We start from the raw sequence: 13753 nt of genomic DNA on the forward strand, positions 1-13753 counted from the left end.
CCAAACAAAACGAAGACATTTAACAGTTTTTGCCAGTTTTACTGTTAACACAACTGTAACACAAATCACAACTCTCAGGTGCGAGGTCATTTCAAGACAGCATATTTTCTTATAAAGTGTAAAAACTGAATTCTTCCTCTCTTGACTGTATTTCTTTTATCTCTTTTAGTTTCTATGTGCATGAGAAAACTTAAACTGACTCCTTTCTTCTTCCTCCATTCCCTCCTGTCGTCCCTCTAATCAATGTCTGACTGACACGTCTCTTTTTTTTCTCTTCTCTTCTTCTTCTCTCTCTCTCCTTGCGTTGCTTCCGCTTTTTCCTCTTTTCTCTGGAATGTTCTGTTTGGTTGGATTTTTTTCAAGACGGCATAGAGGACTCTGAGATGTTTTACATCCTTCAGATGGCTTGCGACCACAACTGTACAGCAGAAGGTAGCTGCTGGGGAAATCTCCTAATAGGCTGTGTGCTGCGTTATGAGATCAACCTACATTGTCTGTTGGCTGTTGTTGGATTGTGTTGTGTCACCGCATTGATGTTGTACCACATTGTTGTGCCACATTGTTCCCCTTTAAAACCTGTGACCCGATGCAGATTAACCTGATTCGCGAGTGCCAGGAAAAAACCTCCGCTCCTTAACCTCATGTGAATTAGAGCTCCAGTTAATATCCACTCCCGTACGGTTTATCCTTGAGATTGTAGAACAGCTTCATTCAGTTCATATTGTGCCGTAACACATTCCCCACTTTGCATTCATGCATGTTCATTCATCTACTGTCAGGGCTGTATAAATAGCTCTTTGTAATATCTGTTTCGTTAGCAGAGCACAGAAGCAAATGAATGTCTGTGTCCATCCCAGTCATTCGTATCCAGTCGTGTTTTGTACGTGAGCACAACTCAGCCATGATTTGTCAATAATCTTTCGTCCTTCCTTGTTTGTTATACAAAAAAAAAAAAAAAAACGATTCCACAGGTGGTAATTATGACAGCCGCTTTGACGTGGGCAAGGCCAGTGGAACCTTGATCGTAGCACGGACCCTGGACGCCGAGCAGAAATCAAATTACAACCTAACGGTGGAAGCCACAGATGGGACACGAACTGTCAGCACCCAGGTAATTGAAACACTAATGAAATGGTTGGAAGCTGATGAGGCAGTTGTCATTGTTCTGTTTTTTCCTCTGTGGGGGAAATGGACGGGTAACGAGTGAAGCGGCGTTCCAAACCCTCCCGTTTGTTTGTGTATGTGTTTTGTGAATCGAAGCTGTCGTTGCTCTCGGCTGGTCGGGGAAAGATGGTCGAGATCTTCATGACCTGACTGCTTATTGTATAATGCTGCCCTGAAAGAAAGGGCACGGACATGACATGCTTATACTTTACTTGATTGTCAAGTGCTGTCTGTTTGGTGGGATTCAGTTGTATTTTAACACAACTTTGTATGTTTTATTTTGGCTTATCAGAAAAAGAGAAAGTTGATTTGATGAATCAAATCCCCACATTTTGGGAAATATGCTTATTTGCTTTCTTTGTGAGATTCTAAAGGCTCTGTCCCGATGTAGTTTAATCCACATCAGATCACTTATTATACAAATTATATTTTGTTGTTAAATCTGTACAAAAACCAAAGTCCTAAAATGACAAGTGGTGATTTTACTCGGGCTGGATTACGTGCAGGATTATTTTTTCGGCCTGGTGCAATGGCTTCTGGGTCGGCAGTTGCCTCGTAACCCGATGGCCACATCAAGTTCCTAAATACTGTAGAGTTGCTGTTAGGCTGCTTTGTTATCCAGGATAAAGTCTTCATGCTGAACTTACCCTGTCATATCCCGACTGTAGATTCATACAGACATGAAAGTGGGATCATAAGAAAGAAAGTGAGCACACACCCTTGAAGAAATAAAGCAGAAACAAATGTCAAATTTCCATTTTTTTTTCCCAACCCCATGTTAGCATTAGTTGGTTCCACCCGGTCTTTTCTCTACCATCTCAGTCCAGCATGTTGAGCTCCAGGAATCTTCCATTGTCTCATTCCTGATGCAGAAGCCTGCTTTGATGATGGTGCCGTCTGGCCCTTTTCCTTTTTTTTCTTTTATTCATAGTGTGCATTCTTGAGCCCCCCCCCCCCAACCCCCTTCCCCTCCTTCCCCTCCGCTGTGTCTCTCGCTGAACCTGTGAACCTACTTTTCTCTGAGAGGAACAGATTGTCTCTGTCGTTTCTGAATGGACCCTGAATAACTAAAGACATTACACCGATGGCAAACGGCACAGGGCAGGAACCAAGATCAGCTGAACTACTGTAACCTTAGTGAAGAAGAGAATGAAAAGCTTCGAGTGCCGTGAACCATGTGATCCTCTGTGAGCCGTTTTGATGAAGATTAAAAATTACTTCCAAAAACCTAAAAAAAAAAAAACTAATGCAGAGAGATTATGGATCCAAATGCCCTGAACAAGGCCGTTATTCAGGAGGGTCACGTTCAAACATCGTTTATAAACTTAATAGAAACCTAAATGTATGAAATGTATGGTTCACTGACAACTTCATTTAAATATATTGATATTCAAATTGAATTCTACTTGCATGTGCATCTCGCTCCCCAGCCGATGCCAAAGCCGAAGTGCCATTAAAAAAAAAAAGCTTTCACACGCACACAGATCGTCTTCCGGGCTTTGTTCACACGTTCATGCCCTGTCCATACGATTTTTGAATACTTCTACATGGTAGTTTGGGTCATATCAGATGACAGCATTCAAAATGTTTTGTCCTTTGTCCTCAAAGGGGAGCTTCAGAGAACTGTAGCTGGAAAGGAATCTATTTGTTGTCACTCCGTATGAATAAAGCCTTTCATCATCTGGCTGCTGTGCTCCACTGAGCCTTGCATGAAGCGGCGCCTTCGCTGGCATTTCGCAGCTCATCCGCGGCGGAGGCAGCAGCAGCAGCAGCGAGTCCTTTAGTCTAGTGCAGAATCTTAAAAACAGCAAACCTACACAAGTTTCTACCGCTCTCTCTCCTCTGCAGGCCCCCGGCTACAGACAATTTGAAAGCCCCTCAGCGATGCTGCATGCAGTGACATTCTAAGTCAAATTAATCACATTCAAAGGTTAATTCTCAGTGGGGCTTGGTTCTCAGTGGGACCGGCTGTACCAGCAAGCCTTTCACATTACAGGCAATGATTTTATTCAGTCTTTTACATAAATAAATACTGAATCACCTTAATTTGGGTTTGTTTACTTTCATTCTTTCTGCATGACTTGTGTTGTTTTCATTCTGCTTCATGGACAAACTTTTAATTCGTTATCCCAAACACTGATGACCTGACATTTTAATTTTACTGCGTCAGAGAAGTAGGTGTTCATCCACCTGAGATTCGTTTTAAATTGGTCAACCTCCCGAACCTTAAAGTAAATGTTGATTCTCTGGAGTGGATTTTCAGACCCTTACCTATTTCCGTCGGATTCTCAAATGAAAGTGTAACGACAACTGCTAGAACTCCTGTATGATCGGCTTTATGAACTCCCTGTCTACAGGCCCTCACTGCTCCGTTGAACCTTGAGTTCACACAAGAAGTGGGTCAAAGAATCCACAGCTTATCGCCGGCAACACTCAAGTCTTTCTCGCCGCCCGCAGACCTTGAATGTGCATGTTTTTTGGTAGTTATTATTAGTGCTGTGACTGATAGGCTCTCTCGCAGATGAGTGCTCGAGTGTGAGATATTATATACCCAGCTGACCACCGTGGGTCAGCTGCTTTCTGTCGAGGGAAGGGATTTAGTGAATTTGTATGCTCCATAAACCACATTTAGTGATGTAGGCCAGCTTGCTGGGACATGCCGAGAGTCCAATAGGTGACTGAAAAGAAGCACAGAGCACTAGCAGAGTTTAGAGCAATTACCCCAAATTTGGTTGGCTCGTCATAAACACATCCCCGAACGGTTATTGTTATCGCAAATTATCTTCCGTGAAAAGAGATTGGTGAAAAACCATTAACTTGTGTTGGCGTCAGTGGTTTTTCATTTGTCGTGTATGGTCTGCAGCCTTTGTATAACTTCTTTATTTGGTTTATAAGACAGAATGCCAGTTTTGTTAGCCTACACGTGTGTTTAGGAAAACCTTAACTGTCCCGAGTGCTCAGAAAACAGTGTGCTGCGACTTGTCTCAGGAAAGCCTGTCTGATTGTTTTGGCTACCAATTTGTTTATGCAATAACATTGTTGGGCATTGTCAGTATTTGCTCTGTTAGCGGGGGGGGTTAACAAACTGTAAACACGCCACTTGCCTGGAAGTGCACATAGGTGGCATCTAGCCGATAAGGTTTTGAGATTCTTGTGTATTGATTAATTTTTTTACAGGAAGGTAAAGCTGTAAAACGAGAGTAAGTCATCTTGAATTTGTAATATTATCTGTAGAGTAATATGTGAAAGAATAGATTGTGTTGAGTAATCACCTTTCCTCATTTCTGTGCCTGTACAAAAAGCGAAAAGAGAATTTAATTGGAAACCAGAGCACGTTATTGATTGGTATTCAGTTTGGATTTCTTGTTCTTTGTGGACAGTGTGTTGTTTACCTTTTAAGACAAGTCCTCCGGAGCTGCACTGCAAATGAGATCTCCCCGATCACACACACGCAGCGCACCTTGTGAAAGCTCAGCGTTGGACTCGTCTATTCTTTAGATGCCAGCTGGCCTATTTTCTCCCTCCTTAGTGTGGATTTTTTATTTTTTTATTTGTTTATCTTTCTTTGTCTTTCTTTCTGATTTCTCCCTCTCTGCTTTGCAAAAGTCTCCACATTTATTTGCCAGGCATGCAGGGATGATGATTATTATGTTTGGGTAGAATAAAGCGCAAACAAGAGCACTGGACCTCTGTGGGTACTGGGCTGTTTTAATCCTGTTTTGGGAACACGGTGGAGTGTCCGGTGCCAGTGCCCTGCCTTTGCCCAGAATCTGCCACCTGGCAGGGAGGCTTCCTCTCCTACGCACAACACAGGAGGACAATGAGGACAATGAGAGCTCCCGTGTGGCGTGTCCGCGATACCACACTAAAGTCTTTTCCTTATTCAGAAATAGAGCCTCACTAATATGGAGGCAGATACTGATTCGGATATTGGGGAGTGAACATTTTTAGATACTTGTATATTAGCCGATGTATATATTTAAGATTAAGTGGCAGTGATTGCTACGATATCATTATCAAACCCTTATAATACAGGAATGTAAGTGGGGCTTGAGATTGTACCACTCAAACACAAACACAGAATAATCAAATATATAGAGCTTGAATTAAGAAAATAAATGTAAAATAAAAAATTAAATATCGGCCAAATGACCGCTCATAATGATAATGATATTTTCGAAAGGTATATATCGGTCGGCCTCTTTCCAGCTGCTACATTTTTATTTTCCAATGACAGTGAAAAACTCAAAGTTGACATTTTTTTTATTATTTTAAATGTGTCTGTGTGTATGATATAGTGCCATCTAGAGGTGGGTTTGCAGATTGCAACCATCTAAACAAGCCTGCCCTGACCCAGGCACTGAGTTTAAACATATGGTGGCCAGATAACGTAGAAATGTGTAAGCACTCTACAGAGCAAACGTCTGTTCCGGACTACTGCACTATGGCGGGCCCCATGAAAGAGGAACCCACTCCTAAAGAAAACGCAACAGTTTTGCACTAATGAAAACATAAACTTGAAAGAATAGAGCCCCCTACATCCTGCAGGCTGGTCCTTTAAATCCTGCTTTCCTGTGACTCCAGTGGCGACATCAGTCTGAGAGACCCTGTTCTGTGGGAGGTCTGTGGAAAACAGTCGGCCATTCTGTTGTGTGCTTTCCATTTGGCCGTTGAAACTCCTACGAAGGCGTCTCTGAAGGATCAGCTGATGCAGACGAGGGGTGCCGCATTCCAGCCCGGGCACCTCATAGCTAGGAGCTCTGCCAACAAGGCAGCCTCATCATGCAGCCCAGACTCCCTCCACCCCCCTCCTCCTCCTCCATCTCCACCTATATGACATCCTCCCTTGGCCGTTCAGAAGTACTTCAAGCTGTTCAGCTCACAATCTGTTCCCACTCTCCTGTTTCTCATGTTATCTCAGCCCACATTACAAAGACTCTCTTTATGTCTGAGTCGAACGTTCACCTCAGTCACTCACACGTTTTCTTGCCGTCGGTATCAAAGCTCACTGTAGTTATTTTATTTCTCCTGGACCTCCTGGATTCTTTTTATGTGCATTTTATTCTCAGCCACACATGTATTTCAGTGTGTGTTAAAACCTGTGTCTGCTAAATTTGAACCGTCTCCCTTTGCTTCCTTTTGGTCTCACTGTCACTTTTCTTTCTTAGTCTGTATTTTTTTTTCTTCAGTACCTCCATCTGTCATGTCTGTGTCTCGGTCCCAATCTCGTTCCCTCCTCAGCGTTCCCAGAGGAAGCCTTATACAAAGACGACAGAGTCTTCTTCTCCACCAGCTTTTCTGCTAGTCGGGCTGTATCAGGCTGCTTTGTGATGTTCGGGGGCAAAGTTCTTTTGAAGTGTTTTAGAGCTTCCTTTCAAAAGGAAAGGCAAGTTTCTGTGCACGTGGGGGATGGGGGCTGAATAGCCTTGTGTGTGAGCTTTCAAAAGTCTCAGAAATACAACAGTTTGGAGTAAATGTGGAAACTCTGACCAGGTTCCATTGCTCTCTGCTTCTGGACAGCACTATCAGCCCCCGCCACCTTAGCCGCTATTCACGACACGCGTTATCTGACACTGGGCAGATTGAGACACACTGGACGGCTTTCTTTGTGTGAATGCATGTGGGGTAGAGCATATTTTATGAGCCTGTGTGTTTGGGTGCATGGATGTGCATCTGCGTGTGTAAAATGGGGATTGTGATACGGCGGGGATCTGGTGATATATGATGTCTAGAGTGACATGAGAGGACATGCATGGGGTAAGATGGATTGTCAGGATTTCTGAGGGTGCAACGGGAACCGGACGCCCGACTCAGGGTTAATGTCTCATTAGAAAAGCGTATTTATTTTACATTACACGTCCCGATTAGCAGCGTGACACGGGTCGCTCGTGACACATGACTTGTGTGGCAAACAGCCAGTTTGACAGACAGCACGCAGCCCCGCGCTCCCCCTGCAAGAAGACATCTGTGAGCCTCAGCAGCATTGCCAGCATCACAGCACACGGCAGATTGTAAATGTTATCAGTCCTGTCAGGTTGAGTCTATATTTGTCTCTGATATAGGCTCACGGTGCTCAATGAACAGTATTATGACAAAAACCAACAGCGGGTTGCTGTGTTGACCGGAGATCTGACAAACCCTGGTCAGCCATCGAGCTGTTAACTGGTCAGAGCTTTTGTGACCACAGTCCCCCTCACTCTTCCTGCACCAAACAGCTCGGCTTTGGCCGTTTCCTTGTGGGACATCACCCCCTGGTGTCTGGTATGCAGGTGTCTAATCTGGGCTGATCCCTTTGTTCCCCATGTTTGGCAACGGTAGAAGCCCCTCGCTGGTCTGGGAAGCAGAGATGGCATTCCAGCAGCTCTCCATAATCCTCTGTCGGAAGTCCAGTAGACGAATGGCTGGTGTTGATAAAACATGCTCCCAGTGGAATTTTACAGTTTGGGGATGTTCAATTCTTTGTTGTGTGCGTGGGGAGAAGAGCAGCGCACTTTGTGCTGCTCCAAGCAAGAAGCAGAACTTCCTATTGTAGATTTGAGTCGGAAGAGTTGTTGAACTATCTCATCTGCAAAAACAGTGTCACTGAAACATGTATCCATCCAAAAAAGTTACTTCTGGACGTGTTATCATATTTCTGGTTCCACAGTTTACACTTATTTTATGGATCACACTTAAACTCTAAATTGAATCGCCTGTACCTAGATGCATTGTCGTTCAGTTAAAATATTGTATCTGACATCGTATACATTTAATTGAATACAATTGTATAGAAGAAGAGCATGGCATAATTCTAATTTTTCCATGAAGACAAAAGGGAATAAGAGACTCAAACAAGATGAAACGTGCAGTAACATGTTTTTTAGTGTTTTGGTTTCTACTTTTCATTTACTGGAACATTTCTCCAGTAGATCTAAACTCACACACTATGATACTGGTAATTATTGGGTTAGAGTATGTAATTATTGTAAAATTAACCCTAAACCTTACAGGAACTTAACCCAGGTTGGGTTTCACTGCTGTGCAATTACCCTCTCTATGCTTTTAATGATGAAGTATTTTAAGGATTTAATGGCTCGGATAATACTCCTAAATAATATTCTAACAATGTATGGTTTTATTCTCCTATAGGTGCTCATCCGTGTCATCGACACCAACAACCACCGGCCTCAGTTCTCGCAGGAGACGTACTTCGTGAACGTCCCTGAAGACAAACCCACGGGGAGCGAGGTCATGCAGATCAGCGCCACCGACAGAGACGAGAAGAACAAACTAACCTTTACGCTCCTGAGCAGCACCGATCCGTTCAGCCTGAGGAAGTTCAGACTCGACCCGGGAACGGGGACTCTGTACACCGCTGAGCCCCTGGACCACGAGACGATGCATCATCACATCCTCACTGTCATGGTAGGAATCAATGAGAACTGTTTCACAAAAGTCAGTTTTTTGCAAATGTTTGCAAATGCTTGCTTCATTTGATAATGAAACATCCATGAAATTAAGTTTGTTTTCTTCATACGCGTTCTCAAATAGGAATAATTTGTTGCTTTATGACGTTCAGGAAAGAATGATCTGTTTAGGGCTCTCACACTCCTTCTGTTTTTCTTCCTCCTCTGCCTCTCTCTCTTTCTAAATATTCTTTCCTCTAGGTTCGAGACCAGGACATCCCAGTAAAGAGGAACCTCGTGCGTGTGATCGTCAACGTGGAGGACTCCAATGACAATGCACCCTGGTTTATAGGCGCGCCTTACACCGGTCGCGTGTTCGAGTCCGCTGCCGTCGGCTCTGCGGCGCTTCAGGTCTCGGCTCTAGACAAAGACAAGGGCCACAATGCAGAGATCGCCTACAGCATCGAATCAGGTACATAAACACCAAGTCGCTGTTCCGCTCCGTTGAGCCACAGTTTCCCCACTTTTCTCCCACAGCAGAAAGCTTTCATTGTAAAAATAATGCAAATTAAATCAGCTCGTAAAAAATGCATGAGTCATGTTGAGTCCTGCTGCCCACGCCATCTCCATCATGAATGGAATATTTTACAAAGACGAGGAGAATATTGGAGACTTTGTGTAGAAGTTCTTCAAATGCGTGGGAGATGAGCAGATCAGCCCCCCCCCCCCCCCCCCCCCTCAGAATTTCCCACAATGCTATTCTGCTACAGTAAGGAGTAATATGAGAACAATAATTTTTGTTTTGAATGCATGCATACTTAAACTGGGTTGGATGACTTATTATAATTGAACAGTAGCTTGCTCTTAACAAACAACTTCCTGGTTCAACACAGAAAAAAAGTTAGTTCTTAATGTCTCCGTGCAGACGTCAGCCAGTGGCTTTATGTTTTCAGGTTGTCCGTCCATCTGCTTCTTGTCAACAATATCTCCATGTCAGTGTGCATTAATTTCTCTTTTCCTAAACACATTATTCTTTTGTCTTCTCCTTCTCACAGGAAATGTTGCAAATTCCTTGGCCATCGACCCTGTTCTTGGAACAATCACAGTCGCCAAAGAGCTCGATCGCCGCAGCCAGACCCAGTTTGAACTGACTGTTAAGGCGTCTGATAATGGATTACCTCCCCTGTCAGCTACAGCCACCGTACATATTGTGGTCACAGTTTCTGATAATGCAGCTCCCAGATTCACGGAGAAGGAGTTCTCTGCAGAGATCAGTGAATCCGCTCATCCGGGACGTTTTGTGAGCTTGGTCTCAGCTGTCAGCCAGTCGTCCATCTTCTATCAAATAAAAGGCGGCAACATCAACAACGTCTTCAACATAAACCCCAACTCGGGAGTGGTTGTGACCCAGGGGGCTCTGGATTACGAGACCACCTCTCAGTACACTCTCATCATACAGGGCACCAACATGGCCGGAATCGGCAGCAACACAACACTTCAAATTCATCTAAAGGACGAGAATGACAACGCTCCAATCTTCCGCCAGAGGGAATTCAAAGGCGTGATCAGCGAGTCGGCTCCTGTCAACAGCGTCGTCCTCACCCACGAAAACACTCCTTTCGTCATCCGCGCCTCTGATGCCGACGGCGACCAGAACGCCATGCTCATCTATCAAATCGTCGAACCATATGCTCACAACTATTTTGCCATCGACTCGAGCACCGGAGCCATCAGGAGCACAACAGCTCTGGATTATGAACAGAGGAGGGTTTTCCACTTCACAGTCCAGGTCCATGATCTGGGAATGCCACGCCTGTTTGCAGAGACGGCGGCCAATGTGACCATTGAAGTCATCGATGTTAACGACTGCCCACCAGTTTTCAGCCAAGAGGTGTATGAGACCACGGTCATCGTGCCAACATACAAAGGGGTGGAAGTCATTAAAATCAACGCGACAGACTCGGACTCCGGGCCCAACTCAAAACTTCTCTTCTCCATCTCTGAGGGTAACATCGGGGATAAATTTAGGATTGACCCAGTCACAAGCATAATCTCTATTCAGAATGTCACACATTTGAGGAGTCGTTATGAATTAAAGGTCAGAGTGTCGGATGGTAGATTCGCCACTGTCGCAACGGTAAAGATAAATGTGAAAGAAAACAAGGAGAGCAAGCTGACGTTCACCAGGGAGTCCTACAACGCCTTTGTCCCAGAAAACTCACGGGAGAAGAAAACTCTCGCAGTCATTGCCGTTGTGGGGAACCAGGTGAACCAGCCCCTGTTCTTTAAAATTCTGAACCCAGACAGCAGGTTTGTAATCAGCCGCACCTCTGGAGTAATCTCAACCACTGGAATTCCATTCGACCGCGAGGCACAGGACACGTTCATCATCATCGTTGAGGTCACCAGAGAGGACCAATCTGAAGATGGGGCTCATGTTGTCGTAACGGTGACAGTGGAGGACGTCAATGACAACAAACCCATGTTTGTGAACCTTCCTTATCATGCCCTCGTTCAGATGGATGCTGAGGTCGGCCAGGTCATCAGACAGGTCACAGCAGTGGACAAGGACACGGGTTCAAATGCAGAAGTCAGTTATTTCCTGAAGGAACATCAGGAGCACTTTCAAATTAGCTCCTCCGGTGAAATTTCCCTCAAAAGCAAATTTGACCAAGAGTCACTCAACAAAGACTTTGTTATTGTTGTCATGGCAAAAGACAATGGAGAGACAGTGCTCTCAGCTGAAGTAGATGTGCCAATAACCGTGGTGAATAAAGCAATGCCTATATTTGAGAAGCCTTTCTACAGCATCGAAATCCCTGAAAACATTCAGCTTCACACACCGGTGCTTCACGTACAGGCCAACGATTCAGAGAGTCCTCGTATCGTGTACACCATCGCTGAAGGAGATCCTTTCAAACAGTTCTCCATCGATTTCAACACAGGTGTTATTCACGTGATTCAGCCACTGGACTTTGAGACCCATCCTGCTTATAAGTTAAATGTACGAGCCACAGACTCTCTGACTGGAGCACAGTCAGAGGTGTTTGTTGACATCATTCTGGAAGACGTTAATGATAATGCCCCTGTGTTCCTGTCAAAGTCCTATTACGGTAATGTTTCTGAGGCCTCCGTCATCGGGACCTCAGTTTTGCAAGTTGACGCCAAAGATTCAGACACCGGCCATAACCAAGAAGTGTTCTTTCAGTTGGTGGAGGAGAAGGGGAAAAGCTCTGATTATTTCACCATCGATCGTGACACAGGGACAATCACGATAGCCCAAATGCTTGATTGTGAGGAAATCCCGCAGCACAAGTTGCGAGTCCGTGTGGTGGACGGAGGTGTTCCAGCGCTCTCCAGTGATGTCGTCGTGACCATAGACGTCATGGACCTAAATGACAATGCTCCCACCTTCACAGAACCCACTTACAAAACTACCATCAGCGAATTGGCCCCACGTGGACACTTCATCACCCAAGTCCAAGCGTCTGATGCCGACAGCTCAGACTTAAATAATTTGGAATTCTCAATCTTATCCGGGAATGAAGAGCAGAACTTTGCCATCGACAAGCGCACGGGCGCCATCGTCATGTCCAACCACCGGAGGCCCCACATGCAGCCTGTTTACAACCTCAACATATCAGTGTCTGACGGCGTGTTCAGAAGCTCGTGCCTCGTCGTGGTCACAGTTATCGGTGCCAACTTCCACAACCCCAGCTTCCTGCAGAATGACTATGTAGTAGAGCTTGTTGAAAACTCCCCCGCTGGCACCCTGGTAGCAGAGGCGAAGGCAACCGATGACGATGACGGCATTTACGGGCAAATAACGTACCAGATCGTCAACGACTTTGCCAAAGACAAGTTTGCCATAAATGACAATGGAGAGATTTTCAGTCTAGAGAGCCTTGACCGTGAGACTACCATTGAGAAAGTTATTCCCATTTCTCTTGTGGCTAAAGACGGCGGTGGAAAAGTTGGCTTTTGTGTCGTCAATGTCATTCTCACAGATGTCAATGACAATGCCCCACAGTTCAGAGGAGCTGAGTACAAAGCCACCATTGCATCAGATGTTCCAAGGGGAACCTCGGTGATAAAAATTGCTGCTTCAGACATGGATGAGGGAAACAATGCTGACATTCAGTATTCAATCGAGGCAGATGTTGAGAATGTGGAGGAGAATTTTGAAATCCACCTGACCTCTGGAGTCATCGTGACCAAAGAGAGTCTCATCGGGCTTGAGAATGAACTTTACGCATTCTTTGTGAGGGCAAAGGACACAGGGAGTCCATCCAAACATTCACTTGTGCAGGTTTACATCAAGATCGTCACACCAGAGACCCCAATTCCCAAATTTGCTGAACCCCATTACCGCTACACGATCGCTGAAGACCTTCCCATCGGCTCGGAGATCGATGTGATCCAGGCAGAGAGCGAGCAACAGGTCGTCTACAGCCTTGTGAAGGGAAACACTCCCGAGAGCAACGAGGACGAGGTGTTTGTGGTCGACAGAGACAGTGGAGCCTTGAAACTTCAGAAGAGCCTCGACCACGAGACAACCAAATGGTACCAGCTGGCTTTGATCGCCCAGACCAAACACGAGAACTACGAGATAGTTGCATCAGTAATCATCAACATCCAAGTGAAAGACCTGAATGATAACAAGCCCGCCTTTGAGTCGGACCCTTACGAGGCTGTCGTGGTGGAGAACCTTCCAAGCGGGACTCAAGTGATCCAGGTCAAAGCCACCGACCTCGACTCCGGAACCAACGGCCATGTGGTCTACAGCCTCGACCCCAAGCAGAACTCGCAGGACATCTCTGAGCTGTTTGCTGTGAACAGTGAAACCGGATGGCTGACCACGTTAAAAGAGCTCGACCGCGAAAAGACGAACAAATACGCAGTTGCCGTCCTGGCCACAGACCAGGGGGACAAGGTCCAACACACCACCGGCACCACGGTGGAGGTAACAGTCGCCGATGTGAACGACAACGCGCCTCGCTTCACCGCAGGGATCTACAAAGGCACCGTGAGTGAAGACGACCCCCCCGGTGGCGTGATCGCCATCCTCAGCACCACGGATGAGGATTCTGAGGACGTCAATAAACAAGTGAACTACTTCATCACAGGTGGGTGTTTATTATTCTGCAAAAAATAGATGATAAGCGAGCGCACAGAGTTTACCCCCGACTCATTTGTGTAGCTGT

General features: G+C 45.4%; 1 protein-coding gene across 1 annotated transcript in view; it reads left to right on the forward strand.

Moving 5' to 3' along the window:
- The window catches only part of fat1a (FAT atypical cadherin 1a), a 74255-nt gene that overhangs the window by 36466 nt on the left and 24036 nt on the right, over positions 1 to 13753 (forward strand). Inside the window, exons 7-10 of the mRNA XM_053418291.1 lie at positions 972 to 1111; positions 8293 to 8568; positions 8811 to 9021; positions 9605 to 13675. Coding sequence (XP_053274266.1) covers positions 972 to 1111; positions 8293 to 8568; positions 8811 to 9021; positions 9605 to 13675 — 4698 coding nt within the window. The remainder of the gene's footprint in view (positions 1 to 971; positions 1112 to 8292; positions 8569 to 8810; positions 9022 to 9604; positions 13676 to 13753) is intronic.

The sequence above is a fragment of the Pleuronectes platessa genome, chromosome 3 (genome assembly GCF_947347685.1).
Source record: "Pleuronectes platessa chromosome 3, fPlePla1.1, whole genome shotgun sequence".
Taxonomy (NCBI): Eukaryota; Metazoa; Chordata; class Actinopteri; order Pleuronectiformes; family Pleuronectidae; genus Pleuronectes; species Pleuronectes platessa.